At 36.7% G+C, this 15894-nt stretch overlaps 2 protein-coding genes across 3 annotated transcripts in view; both read left to right on the plus strand.

Moving 5' to 3' along the window:
- The window catches only part of G2E3 (G2/M-phase specific E3 ubiquitin protein ligase), a 63575-nt gene extending 56719 nt beyond the window's left edge, over positions 1 to 6856 (plus strand). For both annotated transcript variants that reach the window (XM_061159054.1, XM_061159055.1), the window contains 2 exons: positions 3318 to 3508; positions 4367 to 6856. In XM_061159054.1, the coding sequence (XP_061015037.1) occupies positions 3318 to 3508; positions 4367 to 4617 (442 nt within the window). In that variant the 3' untranslated portion in view covers positions 4618 to 6856. The remainder of the gene's footprint in view (positions 1 to 3317; positions 3509 to 4366) is intronic.
- Positions 6857 to 12187: 5331 nt separating this feature from the next.
- Positions 12188 to 15894, plus strand: part of SCFD1 (sec1 family domain containing 1) — a 113003-nt gene continuing 109296 nt past the window's right edge. The window contains exon 1 of the mRNA XM_061159074.1: positions 12188 to 12308. Within this exon, the coding sequence (XP_061015057.1) occupies positions 12248 to 12308 (61 nt within the window). The 5' untranslated portion in view covers positions 12188 to 12247. The remainder of the gene's footprint in view (positions 12309 to 15894) is intronic.

Here is a 15894-nt window from a genome sequence, read left to right on the forward strand (position 1 = left end):
TAAATGACCCTAATAGTGTTAAAAAGAACAAATTCTCTTGAATTCAGCAGTCTTGAGTCTATTTGTACCTAGCAACATAGCCTCAAAATTAACTAACAATTCTGAGGAGGGTTTATAAAAGGAAGCAAGGCAGGTCGAGTATCAAAAAATGAATGTTGCTTTAGTGCATTCCACTAATAGATTAAAGTAGAAAAAACAATCATCATATAATTATAGATGCAAAAAAAGCAGTTGATACATTTGTACGTAATTTAAAACTGACAATTTGAAGTATCCTTATACAGATTATCTGGTAAACATTCAGTGAACATTATCCGTAATAGTGTGACAGGCATTCCTCTTAAGGCCATGACAAGCCCGAGATATGTATAATTACCTCCTTCATTTCTACAGTATGCTGGAAGACCTAGTAGAGCTACAAAGTGAAAGTGAAGTCGCTCAGTCGTGTCTGACTCTTGGCGACCCCGTGGACTGTAGCCTACCAGGCTCCTCCGTCCATGGGATTCTCCAGGCAAAAATCCTGGAGTGGGTTGCCATTTCCTTCTCCAGGGGTTCTTCCCGACCTCCAACTAAAATCTTAGAACTTCTATAAAGAGTGTAGCAAGGTTACTGTATACAAGAGGTAAAGGATTCTAAGAGGGAGATGTGCAGGTGACAAGGAATGGTAAAGAAAGAAATTGGTTGATATTAGAGTAAATATTAACTGTACAAAAAGTTAATGTTCATTTGGGGATTTATGATACCAGGTGAAATAAAATGTTTAAGTAACAGAGAGAGCCACTGGAGTTGCAGATGTTCCAGGGTCTTTGTGTTGTTCAGCAAGCAGGTAAATACTTGATTTGCTTTCGATTTCAAAGATGCCAATTAAAAATTTGAGGTAACCACTTAAAAAGTAAGAACTAGTATAATTTTCTAAATAGAAGCTAGACTGGAATTAAAAAATGACCACAAAAATTTGCAGGACACAATAAAAAAGACTTTTGAAATTCAGTACAGTTTCCCAAATGTGCTAGAACTAGTTTCCTAATGTAGTAATCACTATAATTTTATAACAATTAGGAAAAAATTACTCTCAAGCAAATTTCTGAAAAATATACATTGTGGTGCCATTTATGGAAAGTTTAAAACAAAGCAATGCTAGTTATTTTTTAGGGATACATATATATTGAAACTAAAATGAAATTTAGGCTATAGTAAAAATTCAAAATGGTTAAATAGCAGTTTCAAGTAGTTTTCTTTGTAGAAGGAGATAAGGGAAGGTTGTGAATGGACAGATGTAGTTGAGTGAATAGAGTATTTTTCTTAATAATCTGAGCAAACAAACACAAAATGTCAATATCTTTTCAATTCAAGTGACGGTTCATGGTTTTCTGTTATTTCCTGGCTTTTGTATAAGCTTCAATTATTTAATTTTAATTAAAAGTAAAATTTTAAATGTTGGGCTGAAATTTGCTTCAAAGGTTAAGTGTAAGGTTAAAGTTAAAAGCAAGAACGGCAGGCAAGGATCGTATTGTGGAGAACTTTAAAAAGTCATGTTAAGGAGTTTTTACTTCATCGACATTGTGTATATTATTAGTTTCCTGTGGCTATTGTAAAAAATTATCACAAACTGATGGCTTTAAACAACAGAAATTTATTCTCCCATAGTTTTGGAGGCTCGAAGTCCTAGTCCTCATATTGACACAGGGCTTCACTCTTTCTGGGAATTTTGGAAGAGAATTCAGTCTGCTTCTTTTAACTTCTGGTGGTTTGTGGTTGCATAGCTCTAAGCTCTGAATCTGTGTTACATGGCCTTTTCCCTCTGTGTTTGACAATTATCATGGGACTTAGGATAAGCCCAGATAATCTAGGTAAAATGATCTCAGGATCCTTAACATAAGATCACATTCACAGGTTCTGGGGAGTAGGATGTGGATATCTTTTTTGGTGTTCACATGGAAAAATCAACTTAGAGACTTAAACACTTGGTAGAAACAGTTCCTCTGCAGTTTGCAGTAAGGTGGAACTCATGTATGGAGAAATGAACAGACAAAAAGCATTTCACGAAAGGACATTCACAGGACTTGATAGTTAGGAGTGGAATAAGGAAGAGTTAAGAATGACTTTCAGATTTATCTATACTAATAGTAATGGAGGCATTAATTGTCATTTATGGTTCTGATTTTGGTAGTTGGGTAATTAGCTTTCTTTTGGATTTAATAAGTTTGGGTACTTGGAATATATGGTACCCAGCAGTCTGTTGGATATATATTCTGCCCTGGAAATAATAGATTTTATAGTAATGCACATAAACCTGCTTAAACAAAATAATTGGGATATGGTAAGAGGAAAGAGAAATTTACCTTGTTACAGAACCACAAGGAACAAACAGTAACATTTAAGGGAAAGCAAAGATAGAAGAAGCTTTGTAAGAGACTCAGAAGGTCTGCCCAGAGAAATAAGGGGAAACCAGGAGACTGGTGCCATACATCATTCATGAACTTAGGGCAGTTACTCTGAGATGTAGAAAGGAGTGGAGGGAAAGTGAATATGAAATTAAGACGGGGAGGCAGTGAAAGTAGATGAGTCTTTCACATAGGTCGTCTCAAAGGAAAATAGGATTAATTTTTTTTCCTTCATTCAAAAATGGGAAAGATAAGCACTTGAGAAAGAGCTGTGCTGTTGAGGAAGAGCTTATAGAATGGAAGATGAATCCATGTAGCAAGGTACCTAAGGAGGTGGCTAGGGAAATCAGAGACACAGTAAAGGTTTCGTCATTCTGATAGGCAAAAATGGTATCTTCATTCTTTGCTTATTAGTGAGAATGTACATTTTTAAAAATTCATTTGTTACTTGTATTTTCTTAATATTGCATTTATATTTTGTGTATTTGGATTGTTCTTCTAGAAAACTGATTTGTATTTTTAGTACATCTGGAGAAATTAGTGTTTTATCATGTGTATTAAAAATATTTTGTTTGTTTTCTCTTTGTTAATTTCTTTTTAGCAATACATAAGTTGAATTTTTGTATGGCTAAAATTTAGTTTCTTTGCAATCTTTCATTTTTAACTAGCTTTGAAGTATAAAATTTTAGATGTCTTTTTTCTCTTAATGGAAAATTATTAGCTCAATTTTAAACCTGTTCTATAAATACTGTCAGCATGTAATATATTCATTTTATATTAATGCATTGGCTTGTTATTGATTTGAAATTATCATGTAGTATGTCCGTATTTTTTTTTCTCACATCTAATTATGTAATCATAAATGAGCTAGAAATATGTGTTCCAAACATATATATGTATGAATGTTGGTTCATTATTTTTCTTCTCTTTAAGTTTTAAACAGGGTCTGAAAACTCTTGGTGTTTTGGAGAAGATTCAGACTTATCCAGAAGCATTTTTTCACATTTTCTGTCATAAACCTGAGAATCTTTCTGCAAAAATACTTAGTGATCTTTTTACAGTACACACATTGTCTGATGTACAGACTTTGGGGTTTTGGAATAGTTACTTACAGGCTCTTGAGGGTATGTAGATGTTTTATTTTCATTTAACTTAAAAATTTTGTTTTGGGATATTTGAGTTTTGCTTTTTTATAGTAAGACTTTCATCTGATAACTGCAATACTTATTTACGAAACTTGTTTAAAACCAAGTTATATGACAGTTGAAAATGATAAGGAAAGATTATAAAGTTTATCTTTCACTTGTTTCTGTCTCGATAATTTGAGATGAGAGTCATTCTTCTTAGAAAACTAAATATATGGGTGATTGCCACAGCATAGGAGAGTCATCTGCTTCAAAGCTAGTCATCTACTTCATCTTTTTAAGTTTTTAGGTCAAATTGAATTATTCCAAAAATGAATTGGTCAGAATATGGTAATGATATTTATCGGTGAACATTAGCAGTGTAAATTCATTCTGTTTAATATGGTGTAAAAAAAGCTTAACTTTTAGTTGAAAAGTTTTTAGCTAGCTTATTGGGATGTTTTATACCATCTAATTTTTCCTCTTTGCCTTTTTGAAATAGTTTATCAAATAACAATGATCTAGAAGTGGTTTAAAATTGTTTGTATATATCCCCCAAAGATTGCATTTTAAAACCTACTGAACCTGTTGGACTGTATAATTTTATTTTAAGGAAGTCAACCAAATGATTTTATGAGTCCTACTTTGTTTGAGATTCAAATAAACATGTATTTAATATACCATTTTCCTATCACTATACTTGACTTTAGTACTTTAGTTTGCCTCTTATGCATCTACTGTAATGTGGGAGTCTCTGCCTTTCAACATGTCTAGTTGGGGAAGAGTCTATGATGGTAGCAATATATAACATGGATTTATTTATATATTCTTTTTCTCTCTTTCTGGTATTCTTTTCAGATGGTAAATCTACAGTAACAATGGAAGACATTCTTATTTTTGCTACCGGTTGCAAGTCCATTCCACCTGCTGGATTTAAACCTACTCCATCAATTGAGTGCCTTCATATGGATTTTCCTGTAGGAAACAAGTGTAATAACTGTTTAGCTCTTCCTATCACCAGTACATATAAAGAATTTCAAGAAAGTATGGACATTGCCATAAAAAACACTCTAAGATTAGAAAAAGAAGAAAATCCTCACTTCATTTGACATTACCTGTTTTGAACAAAGGGATGCTTCTTTAAAAGCTGCTGTAGATACTTTTTGTTTCAGAAATCTTTCCATCATCACTTTTGAGCAAACTTGGACCAATAAAATTTATAATATGAACATAAAGGATTGTTTTGGCCACCTAAGCTAAAAAGGATTTTTTGTTAAGGTGTACCAGTGAAAGTTAATATTTTTCTATTTTCTTAATATACATGCTTTGTAAACCTCAATATAAATACTTGTAGAATGGCTATACAGACTTTCTTCAAGTATAGTACATACTGTATATAAGCAGAAAACTTGTGCTCACTTTATGTAAATTAGGATTAGGTATAGGATGCCACAATTATTTTTCTGGTTTAATTATGCAATTTTCAAATTATTACTTATTTTAAAGCATTAAGTAGGAAAGCTAAATGAGTGATTTTTTTTTTATAAATCAAAGGCATATATTTTGGAGTATGTGTTATATGTCTCCTCTTCTAGGATGGCACTAAATTAGTTGTTAAATGTTTTTAGATCATTGAGTTATATTAAAATAGATCCACACTGCTGTTAGATTATGCCTTAAGAGATGTATTATATAAGAAAGCAGAATTGCACAAATACTCAAGATTATCTATGGATATTCCATAGTCTTAAAACACTTCTGAGGTGAGTTAAAATATAGTTGAAAAATCTCTTAAGTGTCTTCTCTAAAGCCTTGGCTTTAATCATAAGATTTTTTTGTTTGTTTGTATCCCATGTGTGGTATTAAACCACAGTGTATATGATCCACAGTTTAAGTTATCTGAATAGAATGATCTCTGTGGATTGCCTTTTGGTAGGTTTGGCTATTTAACAGTTATTTATTATCAGTATGGTTGTTTGATGGGTAAGCTGGCACCATTACATTATACAGTTATTTTCTTTACTTTTGAAAGATACCTGTCTATATAAACAGTGTAGAAGTAGAGAAGAAAGAGCTACAGAGAATGAAAAACCCACACTAATCTCACCATGCAGAATTAACTGTCCCTGCATATCCTTTTATTAATATAAACTCTTATATTTCCTGTCTTTTTTAACTTTATTCTTATAAAAGTCAAAGAACACCTAGAAATAGAGATTATATAGTAACAGTTTGAAGATACATAATCTGACAGTTTTATCACCATATCTGTACTCTTATAAAAGAAGAAATTGGAAAAATCTAATGTCCCTAATGTTTTATCTAATATAAATGGGTTTTTCACCAAAATAAATCATATGAGAGAAAAATTGCTTGTTTTTAAGCACATTTTTTTCTAGCTATGCAAAGCAGGTATCAGCCATCATATTCTCATCCTCTCTGAGAAACATCTGTAAATTACTGATATTTTTAAAGACAAATGACTGGATTAGTAGTGTGATACTGGTAATATAAAACATGTCCTAGTATAATTTGTTTTGTTACATTTACTAAAAGTGAAACTTTAACTTGAAGGTTTTAAAACATTAAACAAGGCATTTTTTTGTCTTGTGTTGAATTCTGTTAAATTATCAAAAATAATTAAAGGATCAGTTAACCAAAAAGAAGTTTAAACAAACTCACCATACAGGTTTTATTCCAAGTGTGTTGATAAACTGGACATTTTATTTGTTAACCTACCTAGTTTTATAAAATTTTAAAAGCCGTTAAATCAATACAAACCAGAAAACCTAATTCAAGCTGTTTTCTGGTTATTTGTAGTTTGAGTTCATTTAATAACAGTCATAATTAAAGCTGTTAAATGCTCACATGCTTTTGAGGTAGGGGCTGCTGATAGGGGGCAGTGTGCTTGTGTTGGCTATGATTAAAAGCAGTATTTCAGTTCCTCTTATGTGTAGACAGGGCCTTAGGGATAAGGTGTTTAAATAATAATTTGGGATATTCATGTTTTAAAGGGAGGTATAAATATTCATATTGGAAAATATTTTCTGGTTTTAAGGATATTCATCAGTACGGATTTAGGTTAATGTTTGAAGCTATGTCAGAGAAACCTGTAGGTTATTTATTTTCTGCAGTGTAATGTGTCATATGGTTGCTATTGTTTTTTTCCTATTGTTACAGCCAATACAGAGTTTTTACTGACTTTGATTTTTTAAAGGAATTATGTTATAAACCTTTATAAATGTGAATATGTATTTCATAAGTATTTCAATTGTCTAAATGCCATGTATTTTCAAGCTTGTTCTCTGTTACTCTCAATATCAAGAAAAACCATAAATTTGCCTCTTACCTATCTGCTGTTAACGGTCTTAGTTTAGTTTTCTATTCATTTTTTTTTTTAAACAATTTAAAATTTTTTGGTGTGGGAACTTCATCTGAAGGCATTTTATACAGTTCTCTACTATTCTTATACATAGTCATTTTACTATTATTTTAGTATTTAGGGTAAAGATGCCTTAAAATATTTCAATCAGAATTTAGTTCCTAACTTTCTTTATACTTTGTAATATTTAATTTCCATATTATAGAGTAGACATTATTTGTTTGGGTTAAGCAAAAAGCTTTCATTTGATTACTAAGCTGAGAATTCACTTTGGTGACTGCATCATTTCAGGCTTCTTATAATTTTTTTCTCGTAATTATATAGAAGCTGTTGAAACTTTTTTACTCAATACTGAATGCACAGTAAAGGAGAGTGTCATAGGTAAGTTTTTTTTAAGATAAGCCTTTTAAAACTGCAAAAGGTAAAGTGACTTGGGCTTTTACATTCAGTCATTATAAGAAAATTATTAGAGCAAGATCCTATTTATAAATTTGTCATATATATAGTGATTATCACATGCCTTGTTGTCACTTTTACAATAAGCCATTAAACTAGGTTTTATGCTTTCAGTGATCCAGTGTAAAGCATAAAAACGTATTGATGGATTTCTTGAATATGTATTACTCGCAGTTTAGGAAAATTTGAATTGCTTTGAAGAGATCCCATTTTCAAGTTCTCATGTTGACTTTTATCTTCAAACTGCCAAACATACTCCAGTATCTACTATATGCCAGGTATTATATTATATGATAGTTTATGTCAGCCTAATTTCCCTTTTTTTAAAGGCTTCAGAGACAACCAAAAAACATGACACATATAGTGAAGTTTTGTAAATAAATATGTTTATGCTACTAAATGTGAAGCTCTTATATAAACTAAATTGAGTAACTTGTTAGGATTTAACAAGGTTAAGATCCTGACAGTACTGGGTAAATAATAAGATCCTTTCGTCTCCACATTTGGTAGATCTGGCTAGCAGTTGTTGGCTAACATTTAGGAACCTCTCTTGAATGAGCTGTTCTGAGGTATTCTGTGTTAAAATGATCTATCCCCTAACGTAAATAATAGTTTGCAGAATAAACATATTATTTACATTAAAACATCTGGATAGGTAGAGTCACTTAAAAGACTAAAAAATAAGCAACCTAGATGCCCATCAGCAGATGAATGGATAAGGAAGCTGTGGTACATATACACCATGGAATATTACTCAGCCGTTAAAAAGAATTCATTTGAACCAGTCCTAATGAGATGGATGAAGCTGGAGCCCCTTATACAGAGTGAAGTAAGCCAGAAAGATAAAGAACATTACAGCATACTGACACATGTATATGGAATTTAGAAAGATGGTAACGATAACCCTATATGCAGAACAGAAAAAGAGACACAGAAATACAGAACAGACTTTTGAACTCTGTGGGAGAATGTGAGGGTGGGATATTTCAAAAGAACAGCATGTATACTATCTATGGTGAAACAGATCACCAGCCCAGGTGGGATGCATGAGACAAGTGCTCCAGCCTGGTGCAGTGGGAGGACCCGGGGGAATCGGGTGGAGAGGGAGGTGGGAGCGGGGATCGGGATGGGGAATACGTGTAAATCCATGGCTGATTCATATCAATGTATGAAAAAACCCCCTGAAATGTTGTGAAGTGATTGGCCTCCAACTAATAAAAATAAATAAATAAATAAAAATAAAAAAAAAAAGACTGAAAAATATTAGGTTCATTAACACTCTTAACAGCCCATAAGTTTAATCCTTTTATTCCAGTAACAGAATACCTTACTCAGTCTTAGCCTTATACGAAGTATTTGTTTATTGCCACTCTTCTTCTGTGGGGATTTTTTTTTTTTTTTTGGTGGACTTTTGTTTTTTTTAAGTGTTTATTGACTGTGTAACAAAATTGCTTCTGTTTTATGTTTTGATTTTTTTGGCCATGAGGCATGTGGGATCTTAGCTCCCCCACCAAGGATGGAGCCCTGTATTGGAAGGTGAAGTCTTAACCACTGGACAGGTTCTGGGACATACTTTTCTATACATGTTCCACACTCTGTGCACTCCTTGGTTTTGTGTTAGTTACTTAATCGTGTCCAGCTCTTTGCAACCCCAGGGACTGTAGCCCGCCAAGCTCCTCTGTCCATGGGGTTTCCCAGGCAAGAATACTGAAGTTGGTTGCCATTTCCTTCTCGGTGGATCTTCCTGACCTAGGAGTCGAACCTGAGTCTCTTACATCTCCTGCATTGGCAGGCAGATTCTTGACCATTAGTGCCACCTGGCCAACATGGGGACTTGCTCCTTCACTAAGGCATGAAATCCTTCCATTCACTGTAACACCTTGTGCTGAAAACATGTGTCCCAAGGTGTCTCGGGACTATCTCCTTGGTTAGGACAGTTTTTATAATTTTAAATGTATATACTGTACATAAATGTTAAACAGGTCTGAGGGTTTTATATCAATATGACTCATATTTGGGGAGGTATATGCTGGAGCTGAAGTGGTTAGATGATAGATTTGCACTGAAAGTAGAAGTGCCCAAATTTGGGCTCTCATACTGAATGTGGGAAAGCCTGTTTATTTTATATTCCATGAAGACAAAAAATTAAGTAGAACTTTCCCATAGGGCAGTAACTGTCGTTTCTGTTTAATTACAACATACCTACTTCATTGTATGTATGTTGTACATACATACATGTACAACAATATTAGCTAATTTCTTGGTAAAAACCATAATGCAATTCTTAAACAATGTAGGTTCATAATCTTTTACCAGTCTCTCTCACAGCCTGGTACACTTTTTTTTTTTTTAATTGGAGGATAATTACTGTACCATGTTGTGATGGTTTTTGCCATACATTGACATGAATCAACCATGGGTGTTCATGTGTTCCCCCATCCTGAATCCCCCTCCTACCTCCTGACCCACCCTATCCCTCTGGGTAGTCCCAGAGCACCAACTTTGAGTGCCCTGCTTCATGCATTGAACTTGCACTGGTCATCTATTTTACATATGATAATATACATGTTTCAATGCTATTCTCTCAAATCATCCCACCCTTGCCTTCTCCCACAGAGTCCAAAAGTATCTGTGTCTCTTTTGCTGTCTTGCATGTAGGGTCATCATTATCATCTTTCTAAGTTCCATATATATGTGTTAATATACAGTATTGGTGTTTCTTTTTCTGACTTCACTCTATATAATAGACTGCAGTTTCATCCACCTCATTAGAACTGACTCACAGGTATGTTACTTTTTATAGCTAAGTAGTATTCTATTGTGTATATATACTACAACTTCCTTATCCATTCATCTGCCAATGGACATCTAGGTGGCTTCCGTGTCCTAGCTATTGTGAACAGTGCTGCAGTGAACATTGGGGTACACGTGTCTCTTTCAATTCTGGTTTCCTCCGTGTGTATGCCCAGTAGTGGGATTGCTGGGTCAGATGGCAGTTCTATTTCCAGTTTTTTAAGGAATCTCCACACTATACTCCATAGTGGCTTGTCATATATAACAAGGTAACTACAGTGGATAACTGAATTGTCTAATTGGAATTTGCTAAAAGAGTAGAACTCAAAAGGTTTCATCCAAAAAATAAAAATATATGAGGTGATAGATGTGGTAATTAACTAGATGAGAGGAATTCTTTCACAGTGTATACATATTTATATTAGATCATCTCAATGTACATTTCAGTTATCTTGCCAATTCTGTCCTTAATTAAGCTGAAAAAAAATTATGCAAGGAAAAAGAATGTAAGGTTTGATTCCAGGGCATTCCCTAATGGCATTAAGAATGAGATCACTTGAGTTTAACAAAAATTGTTGTGAAATAGGATGGTTTTTTGTTTTTAAAAATGCTCTTTATGTAATTGTTAGGGTAGCTTAATTTCTCAAATTCAGAAAGTTTTCAAACCAGTTTTTGAGGCAAAGGGTCTGTAATTTCATATCAGAATTTGACAGCTTCAGAATAAACATTCAATAAGTAATGCAATATCAAAAGTGAACACTACTTACGGTATGAGAAATGAGTTGTGTCCATTTTTAACATCCAATTTAAAAATATGGATTGTTAGAAATCAATATTGGATGTGTTTTGTCATCACATGGTTTTAAGTGTACATCAAGACACCTGCATTATCCACTAACGCCCCCCCACGACCACACCGAAGAACTTGTCATTTTGCATTTACAAAAAGGAGGAAAAGACAAATTTCCAGTTTGCACCTTCCTGACTCCTGTGTCTATGATGACAGAACAACCCAACTCAGCTAGTCTACTTTGCCTAACATGAGATTAAGAAATCTGCCTGATTAGAGCAATGCTTTAAAGCCAGCTGTCTTCCCCCCCCCCCCCCCCCCCCGCCAAAAAAAAAACAGGACCCCTCTCCAGCTGCACTGGGTAAAGGTAAGGCTGCTGCTGCTGCTGCTGCTGCTGCTAAGTCACTTCAGCCGTGTCCGACTCTGTGCGACCCCACAGACTGCAGCCCACCAGGCTCCCCCGTCCCTGGGATTCTCCAGGCAAGAACACTGGAGCGGGTTGCCATTTCCTTGTCCAGTGCATGAAAGTGAAAAGAAAGTGAAGTCACTCAGTCGTGTCCGACTCTTAGCGACCCCATGGACTGCTGCCTACAAGGCTCCTACATCCATGGGATTTGCCAGGCAAGAGTACTGGAAAGGTAAGGCAGCTGGCATTTAAGTGCCAGTTTTGTTCCATGAACTTCATTTAAGTCCTGTGATTCTTAAGCCCCTAGATTATTACCTCAAGAGATCTGAAGGGGCTTCCCCGATGGCTCAATTGTAAAGAAACCGCATGTAAAGCCGAAGATTCGGAGTCACGGGTTCGATCCTGGGTGGGGAAGATCCCCAGCAGGAAGAAATGGCAATTCAGTCCAGTAATCTTACCCGGAGAATCCCATGAACAGAGGAGCCTGGCGGACGCAAAAGAGTCGGACACGACTGAGCCAAACAATATAAGATATCTGTAGATGACCAAACAACAGTCCTGCATTTAATTAGGTTTTTAGCACTTCAACACGCTCCTGCTGTATCAAAGCAATTTAAAGTAGCTACCCTTTAGGAAGTTGGGGCTTGATAGGTTAAAAATCCTTCCTGTCCCGCCGCTGTAAGGTAAACAGTATCAGGTATTCAGTTGTCATTCTCTTATTGGGTCTCCAAATTCAGTGGAGAGAGCTGAGGGCATAGGGCGGGCGGGGCCAGGCCAGGGCGGGTGGTGGGGGGCGGTCACCTTGGAGGAGGCGGGGCCGGCCCTTTGTGGTCCCTCCCATCTGGTCTTTGCTTCCGGGGCGGTCGTGCCGGCCACGTCATCGTCAGGCTAGGCTCGCCAGCCAGGCAGTGGATGGTGGGAGCCAAGATGGCGGCCGCCGCAGCAGCAGCCAGTATCCGAGAGAGACAAACAGGTACCAACTTACTCCCTTCTCTGCGGTTTTGTGCTTGCCATGAGGACATCTTCCTCAGCTTATCGCCCTCACTCGGTCGCGTTGCGTGCAGCTCGAAAACGGACCTCAGAGTTTAATCCAGTTCTCAGCATCGAAAGCCCCTCCCCTTTTGAGTTTTTAGGGAAGAGATTCCATTAGCTTGAGAAGTCGGCCCTCTGATGTGGTACTGGAGAAGGGGCTTTAGGGGTGAGCAGGTTGCTACGGTCCTGCTCTTGTGTCTTTCCTACTGGGTCTCAGAAAGCCGTGGCGACAAGATCTGGCCCCTGGCATTTCCCGCCCTCTGTTGCCATCTATGAGGTCTTCGCGTTTGTTTCTGTGCGTGGTTCGGTTCTCTCTCATTTTAATGTTGAGAGTTTCATCTTTCCGTCCTACCACTACAATTACAAAATTTAAATATTCTTTTCAGAGCAGGTTCCAGTCTGCCATTTCTCTCCTGTGAACTAATCTGAAGAGAGATGCCTAGATAATGATTTCCACCCTTAGCATGCTGGGATGGGATGTAAGAATGGCAAAACCAATGAATACCTTTCCTATTACTTGTCCTATTACTTGGTAGACCAGTGTTTTTAAACAATGCGTTATTAGTTTCATGTTTAGTAGAACATGCTTATATACTTTCCACTTACACCGTGAAAGTATGAGTAAAAAAAAAAACATACTGCTTCTGCACTTTTTTTTCCACCTTAGATAATGTTAGTTTTGTCATATTTTTTGAAACTTTGTTGACAACTTGGTTTACACCTGTTAGATAAAACTAAGAGTTTATACCTGTTCGCTAATTGTCTTGATAGTTGTCAAACCATTAATTCTGAGGAGCTAACAGAAATAAGCCATCAAGAATTTTCAAGTTGAAAATTGTGTCTCTTGTAGTTAAGTTCTTCTACATATAAATCTGAGTAGGAATATAACTGGTTACAATTAATATGGCCTACAGAAAGGATTTTGGCTATACTTGATTCTTTCCTTTGAAATTCAAAGAAACAATTAGTAATAGATTTCTATCCGCTGTAAGGTAAACAGTATCAGGTATTCAGTTGTCATTCTCTTATGGGGTCTCCAAATTCAGTGGAGAGAGCTGAGGGCATAGGGCTCACATTGCATAATGAGCTCTTACATTCCTGTTCACCTTCATTTTTTTCCCCACATTACCAGGAGTGATCATGTCACATACTTGCTCAAAATCCTCTTGCAGCCTGGGGCTTCCCAGGTGGCTCAGAGGTGTAGAATCCACATGCCCAGTTCAGTCCCTGGGTGGGCTAGATCCCCTGCAGAAGGAAATAGCAACCCACTCCAGTATTCTTGTCTGGGAAACCCCATGGACAGAGGAACCTGGTGGGCTACAGTCCATGGGGTCGCAAGAGTCAGACATGACTTGGTGATTAAACAGCAGCAACAACTCTAGCAGCTTCTCGTTTCAGTCATGGTAAAAGCCACAGGTGGTCTACAAAGCCCTATATGATCTGCTTTCCACTCAATTTTCTGACTCACTTCCTAGTTACTCTCGCCTTTCCTTGAACACACCAGAATGCACTTAAGAGCCTTTCCTTTTTCTGAAATACTACCTTCAGAGAGATCTACATGGCTCACTTCCTCACCTTTGGGATTTTCCTCAGATTGTTGCTTCTCAGGAGGCCTCTCCTGAGTAAACTACACCACAACCATCTCTTCTACCTGTCATCTCTGTTTTTCTCCATAGCATTTATCGTAATCCCACATACCACATGTTTTACTTGCTATCTTTCTCCCCCCAGCTAGAATGAAAGCTGCTTAATGAGAAGTAATTTTGACTGAATGTTTTGTTTAGTGTCAATAGCTGGAGCAATGTCTGGCAGATGGTATAAATACTCACTAAACATTTGTTGAGTGAATAGTAAGTGTGGTTGAATGTATAGTGAATGAAGAATGCATTCCAGGTAAGGATGAAACTGTATTAGTGAAGTCTAGGACTGCAGATAGTATGTTTGGTCTTTTCAGTTAAAAGCAATGAATTTAGCCTTTAGAGAATTACTCTAGTGAAAGTAAAATTGTTATTGTTTAGTTGCTAAGGTGTGTCTGACTCTTCTGTGACACCCCCACATACTGTAGCCCACCAGGCTCCTCTGTCCATGGGATTTCCCAGTCAAGAATACTGGATTGGGTTGCCATTTCCTCCTCCAGGGAATCTTCCCAACTCAGGGATCAAACCCACATTTCCTGCATTGGCAGGCAGATTCTTTGCCACCAGGGAAGCCCAAAATACATCCTTATATATTCTTGAGCATAGATCATTTACTTTATTAACAACTCCATGGTGTCAGAATCCCTGTTAACAAGTTAGCCAAGGCTTACAATTGGGGAAATTCACCAAGATGGAGGTGAGAAAGCAAATGTGGGAATATCTGCGGACATGGGCTGCTTTCCATTAGTGAAGGCCTTCTGGAGAATACCATGCACCTGAAACTCATATGTAACCCAGGCTGTGAATCTTCCTAGTGGTCCTCTGTTAAGAAAGTGAAATATTATAACACCTGTGAGCTTCTGCAGTAGGTCCAAATTATTGGCAGTGTGTGTTATTGTCTGGATATTAGGTACAAGCATTTTACCAAAAAACCATCTCTATATCTCTGTACATATAAATATATTTATTACTGAAGTGCAATCTCCTCTGTTATTTTACCTGCCTCCAGAAATAAGCATTTAGAAGTTTTTCTAGTGAGTGAAGATGGTGTAAATTGATACCCAGGTGATTTGAGTATTATAAACTCCTCTGGTAGGTGTTTAGGTTGTAGATTATTCTGTATTAATAAAACCTGATTCAAATGCTTTTTAAAAATCAACCAGGTAGATTTTAGGGTTCCCAGTCATTTAATAAGCTACCCTCCCGTGAATATTGGCAATCTCAGTTTCATCTGAAAGTATTGTTGTTGTTGTTCAGTTGCTAAGTCATATCCCACTCTTTGCAACCCCATGGACTGCAGCACACCAGACTTCCCCTGGCCTTCACTATTCCCTGGAGTTTGCTCAAGTTCATGTCCATTGAGTCGGTGGTGCTGTCCAACCACCTCAGTCTTTCCCAGCATCAGGGTCTTTTCCAGTGAGTCGGTTCTTCACATCAGGTGGCCAAAGTATTGGAGCTTCAGCTTCAGCATCAGTCCTTCCAGTGAATATTCAGGGTGGATTTCCTTCAGGATGAACTGGTTTCATTTCCTTGCTGTCCAAGGGACTCTGAAGTCTTCTCCAGGACCACAGTTCGAAAACATCAGTTATTCATCACAGCCTTCTTTATGGTACAACTCTCATATCTGTACATGACTAGTGGAAAAACCGTAGCTTTGACTAGATGAATCTTTGTCAGCAAAGGGATATCTCTGCTTTTTAATACACTATCTAGATTTGTCATATCTTTCCTTCCAAGGAGCAAGCATCTTTGAATTTCATGGCTGCAGTCACCATCCTTAATGATTTTGGAGCCCAAAAAAAGAAAATCTGTCACTGCTTCCACATTTTCCCCTTCTGTTTGCCATGAAGTGATGGGACTGGATACCATGATCTTAGTTTTTTGAATGTT

This window comes from Dama dama, chromosome 13 (assembly GCF_033118175.1).
Source record: "Dama dama isolate Ldn47 chromosome 13, ASM3311817v1, whole genome shotgun sequence".
Classification (NCBI taxonomy): Eukaryota; Metazoa; Chordata; class Mammalia; order Artiodactyla; family Cervidae; genus Dama; species Dama dama.